Source organism: Aquarana catesbeiana, linkage group LG02 (assembly GCF_042186555.1).
Source record: "Aquarana catesbeiana isolate 2022-GZ linkage group LG02, ASM4218655v1, whole genome shotgun sequence".
Classification (NCBI taxonomy): domain Eukaryota; kingdom Metazoa; phylum Chordata; class Amphibia; order Anura; family Ranidae; genus Aquarana; species Aquarana catesbeiana.
This window is the reverse complement of record NC_133325.1, coordinates 129,612,890-129,627,601: the sequence shown is the minus strand read 5'-3', so window position 1 is coordinate 129,627,601 and position 14,712 is coordinate 129,612,890. Positions and strand designations below refer to the sequence as shown.

Sequence of the window (14,712 nt, the reverse complement as noted above, 5' to 3'; positions counted from 1 at the left end):
GTCAGGCATCTGGGCGGATCCTGACAATATTGTTGGGATCCTTGCAGAGCTTGGACCAGCTATGCAGATACCGGGTTTTAGCCTGCTGTCGGCTGAATCTGGGTCACAGGACTGCAGAACTAAGAGCTTTGGATATACTTCTCCTTTAAGGCCAATACACACTTAGGAATTTTTGGCAAAATGAAATGCTTGTTAGGATCAGTGTTGTTACAGATGATGACACAGAGACTGTATGAGGAAAATGTAGAGCTGTGAAATGTGCCAATTACTATAATGGCACATATGTCATCATACATTTTGCAAATACTCTCTCTCGGTAAAACAAACTCTCTTTAAAAATGCTGTACCTGCAAAGATGCAAAGGAATACTTGCATCTTCTGCTGCCCATGCCACAGAACACTGCTCTGATGTACTCCCCAGCTGAAGTATCTTCGGAAACCAACATGCCCAAAAGTGTTGGACTCTTAAGTATCATGCCATGCTTATTGGTTCCTCTTACTGACCCCTACATCACTACAGGACACAGTAGTAAAATACAGATCAGTAGGAGAAACCACGGAGTGCTGCACATAATATAGCCTCACCCAGGACTTAGAGGCTGTGAGTGCATAATCACAGCACAGCAGCAAACTGAACAGGTCATCGCTTTATTATCATCATGTCCTATAATCATGTTTGCAAGACACAACTGACTGCAAAATGGAAAGTAATAGAGACCTGACTGGCTCAAACAGCTGAGCCTTTCTCCACCAGACTGAATTCTGTTGTGCAGAGAATAACATATATATTAATAATCACAGTGTTCTCCCGGTGGGGCGGCTTTTCCCCACAACCCCCACCGGAAGAACACAGTGGGGTTTATTTACTAAAGTTGGAGAATGCAAAATTAGGCTCATTTCTGCATAGAAACCAATCAGCTTCAAACCTCAGTTTGTTCAATTAAAGTAGAAGACCCCCCTAACACTAAAACCTGTAAATCTACAGGTATTCACGATCTAATGCCCCGTACACACGATTGGACATTGATCGGACATTCCGACAACAAAATCAATGGATTTTTTCCGATGGATATTGGCTCAAATTGGTCTTGCATACACACGGTCACACAAAGTTGTCAGAATTTCCGAACGTCAAGAACGCGGTGACGTACAACACGTACGACGAGCCGAGAAAAATGGAGATCAATGGCCAGTGCGGCTCTTCTGCTTGATTCAGAGCATGCGTGGCACTTTGTATGTTGGAATTGTGTACACACTATCGGAATTTGCGCAAACGGATTTTGCTGTCGGAAAATTCGAGAACCAGATCTCAAATTTTGTGCGACGGAAATTCCAATGGAAACTGTCCGATGGAGCCTACACACGGTCGGAATTTCCAACAACAAGCTTCGATCGTGTGTACGCGGCATAAGACTAACCTATCTAGTAGAGCTGCACGATTCTGGCTAAAATGAGAATCACAATTTTTTTGCTTAGAAGATAGATCACGATTCTCTCACGATTCTCGCGGTGTAACATCATCTTTCACATTAAAACAAAAAAAATTGAGCTAACTTTACTGTTTTGTTTTTTTTTTTATTCATTGAAGTGTATTTTTTCCCAAAAAATTGCATTTGAAAGACCGCTGGGCAAATACAGTGTGACATAAAATATTGCAGCAATTGCTATTTTATTCCCTAGGGTCTCTGCTAAAATATATATAATGTTTGGGGTTCCAAGTAATTTTCTAGCAAAAAAATTAAAGTTACGTACCGGTAACGTCTTTTCCTGTAGTCTTTCAGGACAGCCACAATAGAGAGATAGTCTCCTCCCCTTCCTCTGGAAACACTGCGCCAGCCCATAAATTCTCTCCTCCCCTGCCGGACCTCAGTTCTTTCAAGAGTACCTCCGGCCAGCTGGGGAGACACAAGAACACATTAATAACATACCAATCAATATCATTACCATATTGCGTTCTGGTCTTTAATAAGACCCCCCCAAGCTTAGGGTGGGTAACTAGGGCTGTCCTGAAAGACTACAGGAAAAGACGTTACCGGTACGTAACTTTAATTTTCCCTTTTCGTCATTTCAGGACAGCCACAATAGAGAGGATAATCGAGCACTTACCAATTAGGGTGGGACTACAGCTTGCAGAACTTTTCGCCCAAAAGCCTGCTCACCTGCCGCCACCAAGTCCACTCTGTAATGTCTAACGAAAGTGGAGTAGCTGGACCAGGTTGCTGCCTTGCATATTTGCTCTGGCGTTGCTCCAGCCTTCTCTGCCTGGGAAGTTGCCACTGCTCTGGTGGAGTGTGCCTTTATGCCTCTAGGGATCTCCTTCCCTGCTAAAGAATATGCCTGCCCAATAGCTAATCTAAGCCACCTGGCAATCGTGCGTCGGGACGCTCTGAGACCCTTTCTGGCCCCAGAAAACAAAATAAATAGAGAATCAGACTTCCTTATTGTTTTAGTCATCTCTAGGTATTGTAGGATACACCTCCTTACATCTAAAAAATGAAATTTTAGTTCCTTTTCACCTGAAGGATTGGGACAAAACGAGGGTAGGACTATTTCCTGGCTTCTGTGAAAGCCTGACGCCACTTTAGGCAAAAAAGCTGGATCAGTCTTAAGGACTATCCTGTCTGGCAAAATAACACAAAAAGGAGGTCTAATTGATAACGCCTCAATTTCGCTGACCCTCCTGGCAGTTGTCACTGCTACTAAAAATACTGTTTTTAGGGTAAGCTCCCTTAACAGGCACTTGTCCAATGGCTCAAAGGGACTTCCCGTAAGGCTCTGTAAAACCAGAGATAGGTCCCACCCGGGAAAGGGAGGACCCCTGGTAGGTCTCTGTCTTGACAGTGCCTTAAAGAATCTGACCACCCATGGATTGGTAGCCAGAGACTTCTCCAGATAAGCACTGAGTGCTGAAACCTGACTTTTAAGGGTACCTACAGATAAACCCTTGTCCACTCCACACTGCAGAAACTCCAACACAGCTACGGGACTCTGCACCAAGAAGGAGTTTTCTATGCACCATTTGTTGAAAAGGAGTCAGACCTTTTTGTAAATCCTACGTGTCTCCTTTTTCCTACTGTTGAGGAGGGTAGAGATTAAGCTCTCCGAAAACCCCTTGGATCTTAATATACCCTCCTCAGTAGCCAGGCCGCTAATTTCCACTGCTGCACCTGTGGGCAGAGGACTGGACCCTGCGACAGAAGATCCTTTCGAGGTGGAAGGAAAAGGGGCGGCTCCGCTGCTAACTGACTGAGGATTGAAAACCATGCCCTTTTCGGCCAATGTGGAGCTACTAGAATGAGAGAGGTGCTCTCTAGTTGAAACTTCCTCAGAACCGCCGGTAACAGCACCGGAGGAGGGAAGGCGTAGCATGTCCTGAAATGCCAATTCTGAGACAATGCGTCCACACCCAGTGCTCCTTCCCCTGCATTTAGGGAGTAAAACCAGGGGGTTTTCGCGTTGTCTTTTGAAGCGAAAAGATCCACTTCCGGGGGTCCCCATTTCTTGGATATGAGATTGAAGACCTCCTGGTTGAGGGCCCAATCTCCTTCCTTTAGACTCCTCCGGCTGAGGAAATCTGCGATTATATTCCTCTCCCCTCTCAAAAAAACCCCTGAGAGTGAGAGGGTGTTGGACTCGGCCCAGCTTAGAATATCTTTTGCTAGGGCCAACAGACTTCCACTCCTGGTGCCTCCCTGCTTGTTTATATAGGCCACGGTGGATGAGTTGTCCGACCGTACCTGTACATGGTGGCCCTGGAGTTCCTTTTTGAAAAATCTGAGGGCTAGGCCTACTGCCCTCAGCTCTTTCCAGTTGGAAGACCTTTGCAGTTCGTCGCCCTTCCATGTGCCCTGCGCTAGAAGGGATCCCAAATGTGCCCCCCAGCCTTTGCCACTTGCGTCGGTGGTTACAATCTGCGGGACTGGGATAAGCCACAGACGTCCCTGTGACAAGTTCACTTCCTTCCTCCACCACCAAAGAGATCTTTTTATTTGATGGGGAACCTGTACTAAGGTGTCTAGATCCCTCTGACTGTGGTCCCATACTCTTAGTACATATGACTGCAGGGGACGAAAATGTAATCCTGCCCACTGCACCGCTGGAAGAGTAGACGTTAGAAGGCCTAACGTTGACATTATGGACCTTTTTGACACCAGATGGTTGCACTGGTGGGAGAAAACTGCTCTGTCCAGCTTTAGAATCTTTTCCCTTGGAAGGAAAACTCTCAAAAGCGTAGTGTCCAGCAGGTATCCCAGGTACACAATGCGCTGTGAGGGAATGAGACTGGACTTTTCTAAGTTCAGCAGCCACCCCAACCCTGTTAGTACCCGCTTTGTAAGATCGAGGTCCTTGATCAACTGTTCTGGGGATACTGCAAATAGGAGCAGGTCGTCCAGATAGGCTATGACTGACACCCCCTGGAGTCGCAGGAAGGCCAACGCCTCTGCCAGTACCTTTGTGAATATGCGGGGCGAGGAGGATAGCCCGAAAGGCAGTGCTTGAAACTGTAGATGCAGTATTGTACCTTTCAGGTCTATTGCTAACCGGAGAAACTTTTGGGAGGTTTCTGCGATAGGGACGTGTAAATATGCATCTCTGAGGTCCAGAGACACCATGTAACCGTTGTGTGGCAGCAGGGCCCTGACCGTAAAAATTGACTCCATGCGGAATCTTTTGTAGCAAATTGACCTGTTTAAGGGTTTTAAATTCAGAATCAACCTGAATTTCCCTGAGGGTTTTTTCACCACAAATACGTGGGAATAGAACCCCTCTCCTTCCTGTCCCTTTGGTACTCTGTGAACTACGTTCTGAATCTCCAGTTCCTTCAGGGCGTCTACCAAAGCTTCGGCCCTTGCTGTGCAGGTGGAAAGCTGCGTAACAAGGAACCTTTGCGGGGGGGCTTTGAGAATTCCAAGAGATACCCCCTTCTTATGACCCCCAGGATAAATCGATTGGGTGAGAGGGTCTCCCACTGTGGAAGGAAGGCCCCCAATCTTCCTCCCACCGTGCCTAGAGAGTCATTGATCTTTGCGGGCTTTCTCAGGAGGGCGAAAAATCGCCCCTCCTCTGCCCTTGCCTCTTTGGCCCCAAGTTTTCTTCCCTCGTTTGGGAGATTCCTTGCCTTTTTTCGGACGAAACCCCTTCCTTGCCTGAGCTGGGGCTTTCCGTTTAAGCGGAAAGGACTTCTTTTTGTCCGCTGTACGGTCTAAGACCGTCTCTAACCCAGGGCCAAAGAGTAGATCACCTGTCAGGGGTATCCCGCACAATTTGACTTTAGAGGCGGTGTCCCCCGGCCAAGTTTTCAGCCAGAGCGCTCTTCTGGCCGAATTTGCCAGCGCCGCTGATCTGGCCGACATACGGACTGACTCTGCCGAGGCGTCTGCAATGTATGCGATTCCTCGCAGAATCGTGGGGAACGAAGCTAGGATAGTTTCCTTGGCTGTGCCAGCTTCAATATGCTCCTGAATCTGGAAAAGCCAATGTTCTAAATTGCGGGCTACCACAGTAACAGCCATTTCTGGCTTTAAATTACCCACAGTTGAATCCCACGTCTTTTTTAGAAGTGAGTCTATCCTCTTGTCCATGACATCCGACAAGGCCCCCATATCCTCGAATGCCAGGTCTGTGTGTCTAGAGACCTGAGAGAAGGCGGCGTCCAATTTGGGATTTTTATTCCAAATGGACCCTGGATCCTCTGAAAATGGGAACCTTCTTTTAAGGGAGCTAGAAAAAAAGGGTTTCCTCTCAGGATCCTGCCACTCCTTTTTAATCGTTTCCACCAGAACTTCATGTACTGGAAAAACTTTTCTTTTTTGATCTCCCAAGCCCTTATACATAAGGTCATGGAGGGATAGGGGTTTCTTATCCTCGTGTATACCGAGGGTTGTATATATTGCCCCTAAGAGGTCTTCCACCTCATCCAGGGACAATTTATACCTGGAGATTTTTCTGGACTCCCCGTCCTGGTCTTCCCCTTCGGACTCCTCATGGGAGTCAGACGTGCCACTGTACGGTTGCCTCAGCTCCACCCCGGAAGGGCCTGACATTTCCTCTGCCATAACTAAATTAGAAGATCTGGCAGGTGCAGAGCCCTGAGCATGAGGCGGGGTTGTATCCTGCTGAATGGGTTTAGAGGGAAGCTGAAACGTCTCAAAAAACGTTTTAAAGGATGAAAAGGTGGATGACAGCTCCTTCACAGAAGCTGCCAAACCAGACTGCTGTTCAGATTCCCTTTCCTTAACCAGGGAGTCTATGCATTCTTTACACAAAACCTTAGTCCATGCTTCCCCTAAACTGTCTCTGCAAGAGGCACACTTCCTTTTAGAGACATGAGTGGACTTTGTTTTTTCTGTAGATTTCTGAAATTACATACAAAAACCACATATTACATTCAGCATGTTTAAGTGGAAACAACCCTGGGAGTGTACCAGAACCACCTTAAGGGAACTGCGCACACCCCCCCACCCCCTGACCACCCGGAAGTCGCGGGTCAAAGGGAAAGCGTCCGCCCCCCCACCGGAAATGACGTCACCCGTCGTCCGGCCCGCTGGTTCCAAATTTTGCGGCCTGTACAGAGTACAGGGAGAGCGGACAGTCTCCATGCTGCGGCCCTGTGGACGCGATAGGGGTCCCCCACGACCTGATGCCGCGCTCAGCAAGGAAGGGGTGGCTTCAGCTGCGGTAAGCACCGCCATTCTTTATCCTGGAAGCCGCTGCTTCCCTAGGGATGTTTCTTTAAAGGAAAAGCCACAGTCTCCCTGACTGCACCCGGCCTGGTTCCTCTGCACAGTGTCTCCCCACCGGAGGAAACACTAATAACTGAGGTCCGGCAGGGGAGGAGAGAATTTATGGGCTGGCGCAGTGTTTCCAGAGGAAGGGGAGGAGACTATCTCTCTATTGTGGCTGTCCTGAAATGACGAAAAGGGAAATATTGATTTTAACTTAAGAAAGAAGTGTCAGAAAAAGATTTAGACTTTAAGTGGTTAAACTTCCTGCATTTACACATTGCTGAAAACTTGGCAGACTGCCCTTTATTTACACAGAAGTTCTATCCCTTTGATCTAAGAAGGAAGCTTAGTTACAATGTTTCAAGTTAAAAGACTTGGCAGAATGCCTGGATGCTTTCTTTTGACAGCTGAGTGAGCAGATAAAGTCTCTCCACTTGTTTATATGATCGACAGGGGAGGTGAATCGAGATCACGATTTATTGTGCAGCTCTACTATCTAGCCCTGTAAAGAAGAAATCACTACACATACCTTTTCTGAAGCTGCTCCAGTCCCACGCTGAGCTGTCAGCTGCGGCTTCGTAGGCATGTGGAGAGGAGGCAGCCAACAACGGAAGCCCCATAGTAACTCTATGGGTGACGTCACTTCCCATTCATTTCCCAACTGTTGTCGGCTGTCTCCTCTGCAGAGCTTCCGCTGCTGCAGACTGGACCAGAGTGGCTTCAAAAAAGCGTTTTGCGATGTTTTCTTTACAGGGCTAGATAGGTTCGTCTTAGATCATGGATGCCTGTAGATTTAGAGATTTTAGTGTTAGGGTGAACTTCTACTTTAAAGGGATTGTAAACCTACGTGTTTTTTCACCTTAATGCATCCTATGCATTAACGTGAAAGAACACCTGGCAGTGACCGGCCCCCCAGCTTTACTTACCTGAGCCCTAGACCTTAACCCACGGGGACGCGCTGTCTCTCTGCCGGGGGTTCTCGGCTCTTGATTGGAGAGATTGATAGCAGCGCAGCCACGTCAAGAACGCAGTGACGTACGACACGTACGACGAGCCGAGAAAAATGGAGATCAATAGCCAGTGCGGCTCTTCTGCTTGATTCAGAGCATGCGTGGCACTTTGTATGTCGGAATTGTGTACACACTATCGGAATTTGCGCAAACGGATTTTGTTGTCGGAAAATTCGAGAACCAGATCTCAAATTTTGTGCGACGGAAATTCCAATGGAAACTGTCCGATGGAGCCTACACACGGTCGGAATTTCCGACAACAAGCTCCGATAGTGTGTACGCGGCATAAGACTAACCTATCTAGTAGAGCTGCACGATTCTGGCTAAAAAGAGAATCACAATTTTTTTGCTCCTAGGGGGTTATCTGATGTGGGGATGGGACCCCATAAAAGCAGGTTCGTGGCCACTCTGTGCAAAACGAGCTGCACATTGGAGGTAAGTATGACATGTTTGTTATTTTAAAAAAAAACTAACCCTTACAATCACTTTAAGCTTTGGCAATGAAACCTGAAAAGCTGATTGGTCTCTATGCAGAAGTGTTTTTCACTCTCCTGTTTTAGTAAATAAACCCCAATGGCTCCGTGGGAGGGATTCCCTCATCAACACTAACTGTGGTTGCAGAAAAGGAAATCATTCTGTCTATGTCCAGCTTTACTTATGCTAACTCTATGAAAAATACAATGGTTTGTTTCAAATGCCTGGAGGTATATTTTAAATAACTGTGCGGAAATCTGCAGGAATCATCTTTCAGTGACCTGATCTCAATAAAGATGAAATCAAAACTGTTTGCTCTACACCGGTGCACATACTCATTGATGTTTCTCTCTCTCTTTTTTTTTTTAAATAAAACTATCCAGCCACAAAATATAGATTTTACATTGCATACCAAGCAGTGTATTTATCATATAGAGACATTCAGGGACATGCTGAGCTACACAAAACTAGTGGGAGGATTTCCCCACCTCAGCACAATCAGACATGTAACCATGCTGGAGGGTTATGCAGGGTCATCTCTATTTCCTGTTTTTTGGAGGGGATGGAAACAATTTTCGGCAATTGCACACATTTTTCCAAGACGGGGACAGGAAGTTATATATGAAAATTCTGTATGTCTCAACGGAAATAGTTTGAGCTAAACAGTTTTGTTCAGTCTTATGTGAACATGACCACAGCATTCCCAATTTGGCAATTTATAATGGCACACAACTTGTTCCATGCATGGCTCTTCCAGTTCTTGAATCACCTGGGTCTCATGCACACTGGACAATGGCCCAGCTCTTCTAAATGCCTTTCTCCTGGCAAGAGAAAGGCAGCATCAAAAACGCACCTAAAGCAGCCTTCTTGCAAATATTTTTAGAGGCATTTATTCTTGTCAAACGATTGGGCATTTATTCATTTAATTGGCCAATTTTAATTAATAAAAGACAGATTCAATTTTGTAAAATACGTACCTGGACTGACAGTCCCATCACTGTGTGGATTGTCTGATGCCACACAGCTTTTGCTAGTAAAAAGTCCTGGGCAGTAGTGCATCCTAAGATCTGCAAGAGTTTTGTGAATGAATGAACTACAAGTACCAACATCCTTTGTGGTTGTAGGTTTGTAGGGCTCGATGAACTATAACAGCGCTGTTGAGCACTGTGGTAATTCATCGTTTTTTCTGTCAGTGTATCTGCTTGCCCGTACAATGTACAGTCAGACAGCTTACACTGATGGTCTGCAGGTGACCTGCATGGCACCAGCAATCTGTTGATCGTTGGTTCATTGCTTTCCTGGCTTCTAAAAAAAAAAAAAAAAAAAAAAGGAGTAAATGCACATTGTTTTTCCTGCAAAAAACTGTGCATTTATTTATTTTGAAAGAGAAGTATGGGTTTTTTGTTTTGCCTAATCATACTTACCTAGGCGGATGCAGCTTCGGACCGATGCTGCATCTGTCCCCCGTCGCCTCTTCACTGAGAACTGAGCCACAGAACACTGCCGATGTCTCAGTTCTCTCACCTTCCCGGAGAGCTGCTGCCTGTCAGTCAGCATCTCTCCTGCTCTGCCCCCCTACACTTATTGGAGCGCTGAGCTGTGGAGGGGCGGGGAGCTGCTGTCTCAGCGGCTCGCTGAGACTGCCAACAGTCCAGGCAGCTGGCGGATCCAGAATTCCTAAGATGGGATGACGCGCTACCTGGACTGATCCTGGTGACGTCAGCAGAGAGCGGACTTCAGACTGCTCTGCTGAAAACGGTCATAGGAGTGCAAAATGAATTGCACTCCTGTGACCCATAGAAGCCCAGCCTAAAAAGCTCAGGCCAGACTTCTCCTTTAAAGATGAATTTATCCTTTAAGCTTTGACAATAAAACCTGGAAGCTGACTGGCTTCTGTGTGCACCAGTTTTAGTAAATCCCCCCCCTCAATGTCCTGGCTCTGACATGCTGCCGGCTTATGATTTATCTTCTCTGCACTGGAAAAGTATCACAAAGACTAAACCTTTGTTGGACTGAGTAAAATGTTGGCACATGTCCACAACAACTCTCGACTTTACTGCTGATGTGGCATCACAAGTCCCAGCATGTCCTTTTTTAGTATGTGGTTTGCAAGTCATAATGACACTTGGAAATCCAGAAAAAGCTATAAAGCCACAACTCATGTTTCCCATATGCTATGCATACCTGCTCTATAAAATATTATTAAACTATAAGATTTGCTGAAGCATACACAAAAAACATTTACCTGCCAATAATCACAATATAGCCATCGTTCAGGTCAGTCATTTTCAGTGGCAGGGTTTTGACTAGCAGTGCAGACTGCAGGAAGGATCCAGCACTAGACTATTAGCAGACTTTCACAACCCCACTATTTACTTTCTGCTGTCAGGATGTCTCGTGTAATCCTCTTCCTTATTGGCTGCTCTGGAAAGCTCCAGCCTAAAAGATAATAAGAAGACAGTGATTGGCTAGTGAAAATCTCTCCAACTCCCTGCCTTCATTTCATACAAATCTGTCATGGCTAAACCAGAGATCCAGGGTTGACATGCTAACACAACTCTAAAAAATACATATCTGCAGTATTGATTATTGTTCTGAGTGATACAGCAACATATTTACCAGCAGCAGAAGACACATCCGTCAGACTTAATCAATGCAGGTTATAATAAGATATCACAGCTATCTGCTGGATCAGTTTATCAATAAAGCAGCACTTATGTAACTGGAAGCTTGCTTTTATATTGCTTGAGGACAGGTTTTTGTAAGAAAAAAAGATCTGTGCAAAGTTCATGAGAAGACAAATATCACGCGGATAGAATGGGTCAGCTTGAAAGCTTTGGGGTGGGATAAGTCAGCCATTAAAGATGAACTTTGGGGAAATGCTGCATATAGAGAGAGTGCGATGAGTCAAAGAACATTAAAGTAGTTGTAAACCCACATGGTAAAAAAAAAAAAAAAAAAAAAAAAACAGCCCTGCAAGACAAAGGCATAATGAGCTAGTATGCATAGCATACTAGCTCATTATGTAATACTCACCTGAGATCGAAGCCCCTGCTGCGGTGCCCATACACAGCACTGGCCGGCGACATTTCTCCCCGGAGTTACTTCCGGGTATCGCGGCTCCGGCACTAGGATTGGCCGGGGGCCGTGATGACATGCACGGGGGAGCCGTCGATAACGGCACACTCACTGAAGCAAATGGCACATACGTGCCATTGCTTCAGTGCGCATGCACCAATGACGTTGGCACGTGCAGATACAGGGGATATCTCCTAAACCATGCAAGTTTAGGAGATATTCAGGGTAGCTGCAGGTAAGCCTCATTATAGGCTTACCTGTAGCAAAATTGGACTGTAAAGGTTTATAACCACTTTAAAAAAGATTTTACTGACAGGGAGCCTTTAGTAGTATGGTCCCTTTACCCCTGACACATGCAAGTCATCTGTAAGAGTGCTTAGAGTTATCTGAACTCTCTTGGCTTGCTGCGGGTCTGACATGGAAGCCCACTGATGAAATCCATAGGTTGTATAGGTCAGAGCTGCATTATGCTGATGGCATAGCTCCCAACTGTCCCTGACTTTGAGGGACTGCCCCATTTATCTAGCAATCAAAAAAGTGTTTCCCAGGGCTAAACTTTTCATCCAGTTTCTAAATGCTGCATTTTTAAATTCCAACAGCCAATATAAAGAAATAGTAGTAGTAAAAAAAGCACATTTTTTTGTACAATTCTCCTTTAAGGGGGTGTGGCAGGGGATGTATCCTATACCTACATACTTTTGCGAATACGAGGGGAGGCCAATACGTTCTTACCCTCACCAAGATCCAGATGTGCTAGGTATCTGAAATGTAGTCCACTGACTCTTCCTTCTCTACATATCTACCTCCTATGGTTACACACTTCTCACATCTGTGGAACAGATTTTTAATACCATCTGTGTAGAAGTATGCAGATTTGGATTAAAATCAGCTATCAACTTCAGTAATGGCTGCCTCATCATTGTGCAAATGTCTTCCACGTAAATGTTTCTTCAGGTTTGGAAACAGTAAGACGTCCGAAGGTGCTGGGTCAAGTGAGTAAGGTGGATGGGACAGAAATTCATAGCCACGATCACGAACAAAAGTGATAGTTGGTACAGGTCCAAGTGCTTTGTGCACATTCCACTCATTGCTGTTTTTGGAAAGGTGTTGATGTTATGTAATATATTGTAAACTGACCCCCTACTAATGTTCACCTCCTTAGCTAAGAAACTAAATAGTCACACGTCTATCTTCAAGCATTAGCTGCTCAACTTTTGCCACTACACTTGGTTCTGTGGCAGTTGATGGATGACCTTCCCTTGGGTCATCCTGTATGTTTGTATGACCACATTTGAATTCTCTCTTCCATCGTTTGACAGTCTCATATGATAGAAAATCCTCTCAATACACTGCTGACATCTCTTCATGGATTATTTGGGCAGATTTCCCTTCAAGATGGAGGAACCTAATCACGGCTCGGTGTTCAACTTTATTCAGTATGACACCTACTCCATTTCTCTTGGCTTGAACTATAATTAACCACGACCTACAAAAACATTGGCATGCATATTACTAAGATATCCACCTATAAACCTGCAAAATTTCAGATCCCTAGCACACTAGATCATGGTGAGGGTAAGAACTTATTGGCCTCCTGTTATAGGTGTCTCTCATTCCCATCTCAAAAAGTTGGGACGTATGCCGACGGTGCCGGGAAGCATGAAAGCTATGGGAGTGAGAGAAAGCATTTCTACATCTCATAAATTAAGGGGGGTCCTATCTTTTGTACTCACTAAAAGTGGAACAGCCTTTTAATCTGACTTGTCCACGTGTTTTATCGACTCATGACATGTAATCAATTAATCCTATACCAAGGGTTTCCCTTTCAGATCCATACTTTGTATTTTGACCTGTGTGCTTGGAAATGCTTCACAGTCTACAGGCACCACGCGCACACCAAAACAACCTTTAGGAGTTGTCTCCTCCTCCAGCTCACCGTGACTCAGCAATGGTCTTCTAAATATTTCTTTTTTTTCAAATGACACCAGTGTGACTTGCTTTTTTTTACCTTGTTTGACTGAAGTTGAATGATAATTAAAAATTAGTTACCCAGTAAAAATAAAACCTGCCAAACGAGACAACATTCACTAAAAGTGAAGTAAACAAATAAAAAAAAAACTTAATGTGAAACTTAGCAAGAAAAAGCAGAGGAGCTCACACTCCTATGTGTGATGAACATTTGTGATCTCGCTCAGCACACCTCTCAACGTTACACAATCAACGCAACTCTAATGCCGTGTACACACGGGCGGACTTTTCGGCATCAAAGGTCTGACGGTCTTTCCGACGGACTTTCGACGGACTTCTGAACGAACGGACTTCCGAACGAATGGACTTTCGAACGAACGGAATTTCGAACGAACGGACTTGCCTACGCACGATCACACCAAAGTCTGACGGATTCGTACGTGATGACGTACAACCGAACTAAAATAAGGAAGTTGATAGCCAGTAGCCAATAGCTGCCCTAGCGTCGGTTTTCGTCCGTCGGACTAGCATACAGACGAGCTGATTTTTCGACCGGACTCGAGTCCGTCGGAAAGATTTGAAACATGTTCCAAATCTAAAGTCCGTCTGATTTTCGACAGAAAAAGTCCGCTGCAGGTCCGATGAAGCCCACACATGGTCGGCTTGTCCGACAGATTCATCCTGTCGGACCAGTCTGGTTGAAAAGTCCGCCGGTGTGTACACGGCATAAGGCTTAATGTACACAGGATGTTTTTACAACCTCTCCTGAATGATTTAACTTGACAGAGAGTAACCCACGTTTAAAACGTCAGTTTTGCCGCGTTTACATGCTGCGTTTGCATTTAGAAGCGTTTGAAATAATCTTTTTTTTTTTTTTTTTTTTTAAATAGCCAAAAATTAAAAACGCCTATAAAAGAAACACGGCTAAAAGCGAGTTACCGCGTTTAGCCACGTTTGGCATTTGAAATGCCTCTAAATACAGCTTCTGAACGCATTTTTTTGGGGTCCCAAAAAAAGCCTCTAAACGCAACTGCCTAGAAACGACTATAAACGAACCTGTGTACATGTACTGATAAGATAACAGAGGAGAGTTCAGGAGCAGTTGAAAAAAAAGCCCAACTGCTCCTAAACGTCCATTTACCAGCAGCAGTGTACATGAAGCCTAGTGTGTCAAACCAGCCCAAAGGCACTCGGGTCTTCCAAAATTCCTGTGTTTACAGTTTATAACCAGAAGGGGTCCCTGCACTCAGACCTCAACAATCAGGTCTTTGCAGCATCACCCAATGGGACTCCTGGGCAGTGTTTTCAATGATGAAAACTAAAACGAAAATAAAATTTGAATTAAAGTGTTACTAAACCCAGGACCTTGCATTCAAGATATCAGGTCTCCCACGGTACACACAACATGGAAATGTGATCATTTTAGTAAATACAAACTGCTAAATACTTTTTCTCAT

At 45.1% G+C, this 14,712-nt stretch overlaps 1 protein-coding gene across 3 annotated transcripts in view; it reads right to left on the bottom strand.

Annotated features, from left to right (window-relative positions):
* Positions 1-14,712, bottom strand: part of CRYL1 (crystallin lambda 1) — a 223,710-nt gene that overhangs the window by 181,474 nt on the left and 27,524 nt on the right. For all 3 annotated transcript variants that reach the window (XM_073613462.1, XM_073613463.1, XM_073613461.1), the window contains exon 2: positions 10,455-10,648. In XM_073613462.1, coding sequence (XP_073469563.1) covers positions 10,455-10,495 — 41 coding nt within the window. In that variant the 5' untranslated portion in view covers positions 10,496-10,648. The remainder of the gene's footprint in view (positions 1-10,454; positions 10,649-14,712) is intronic.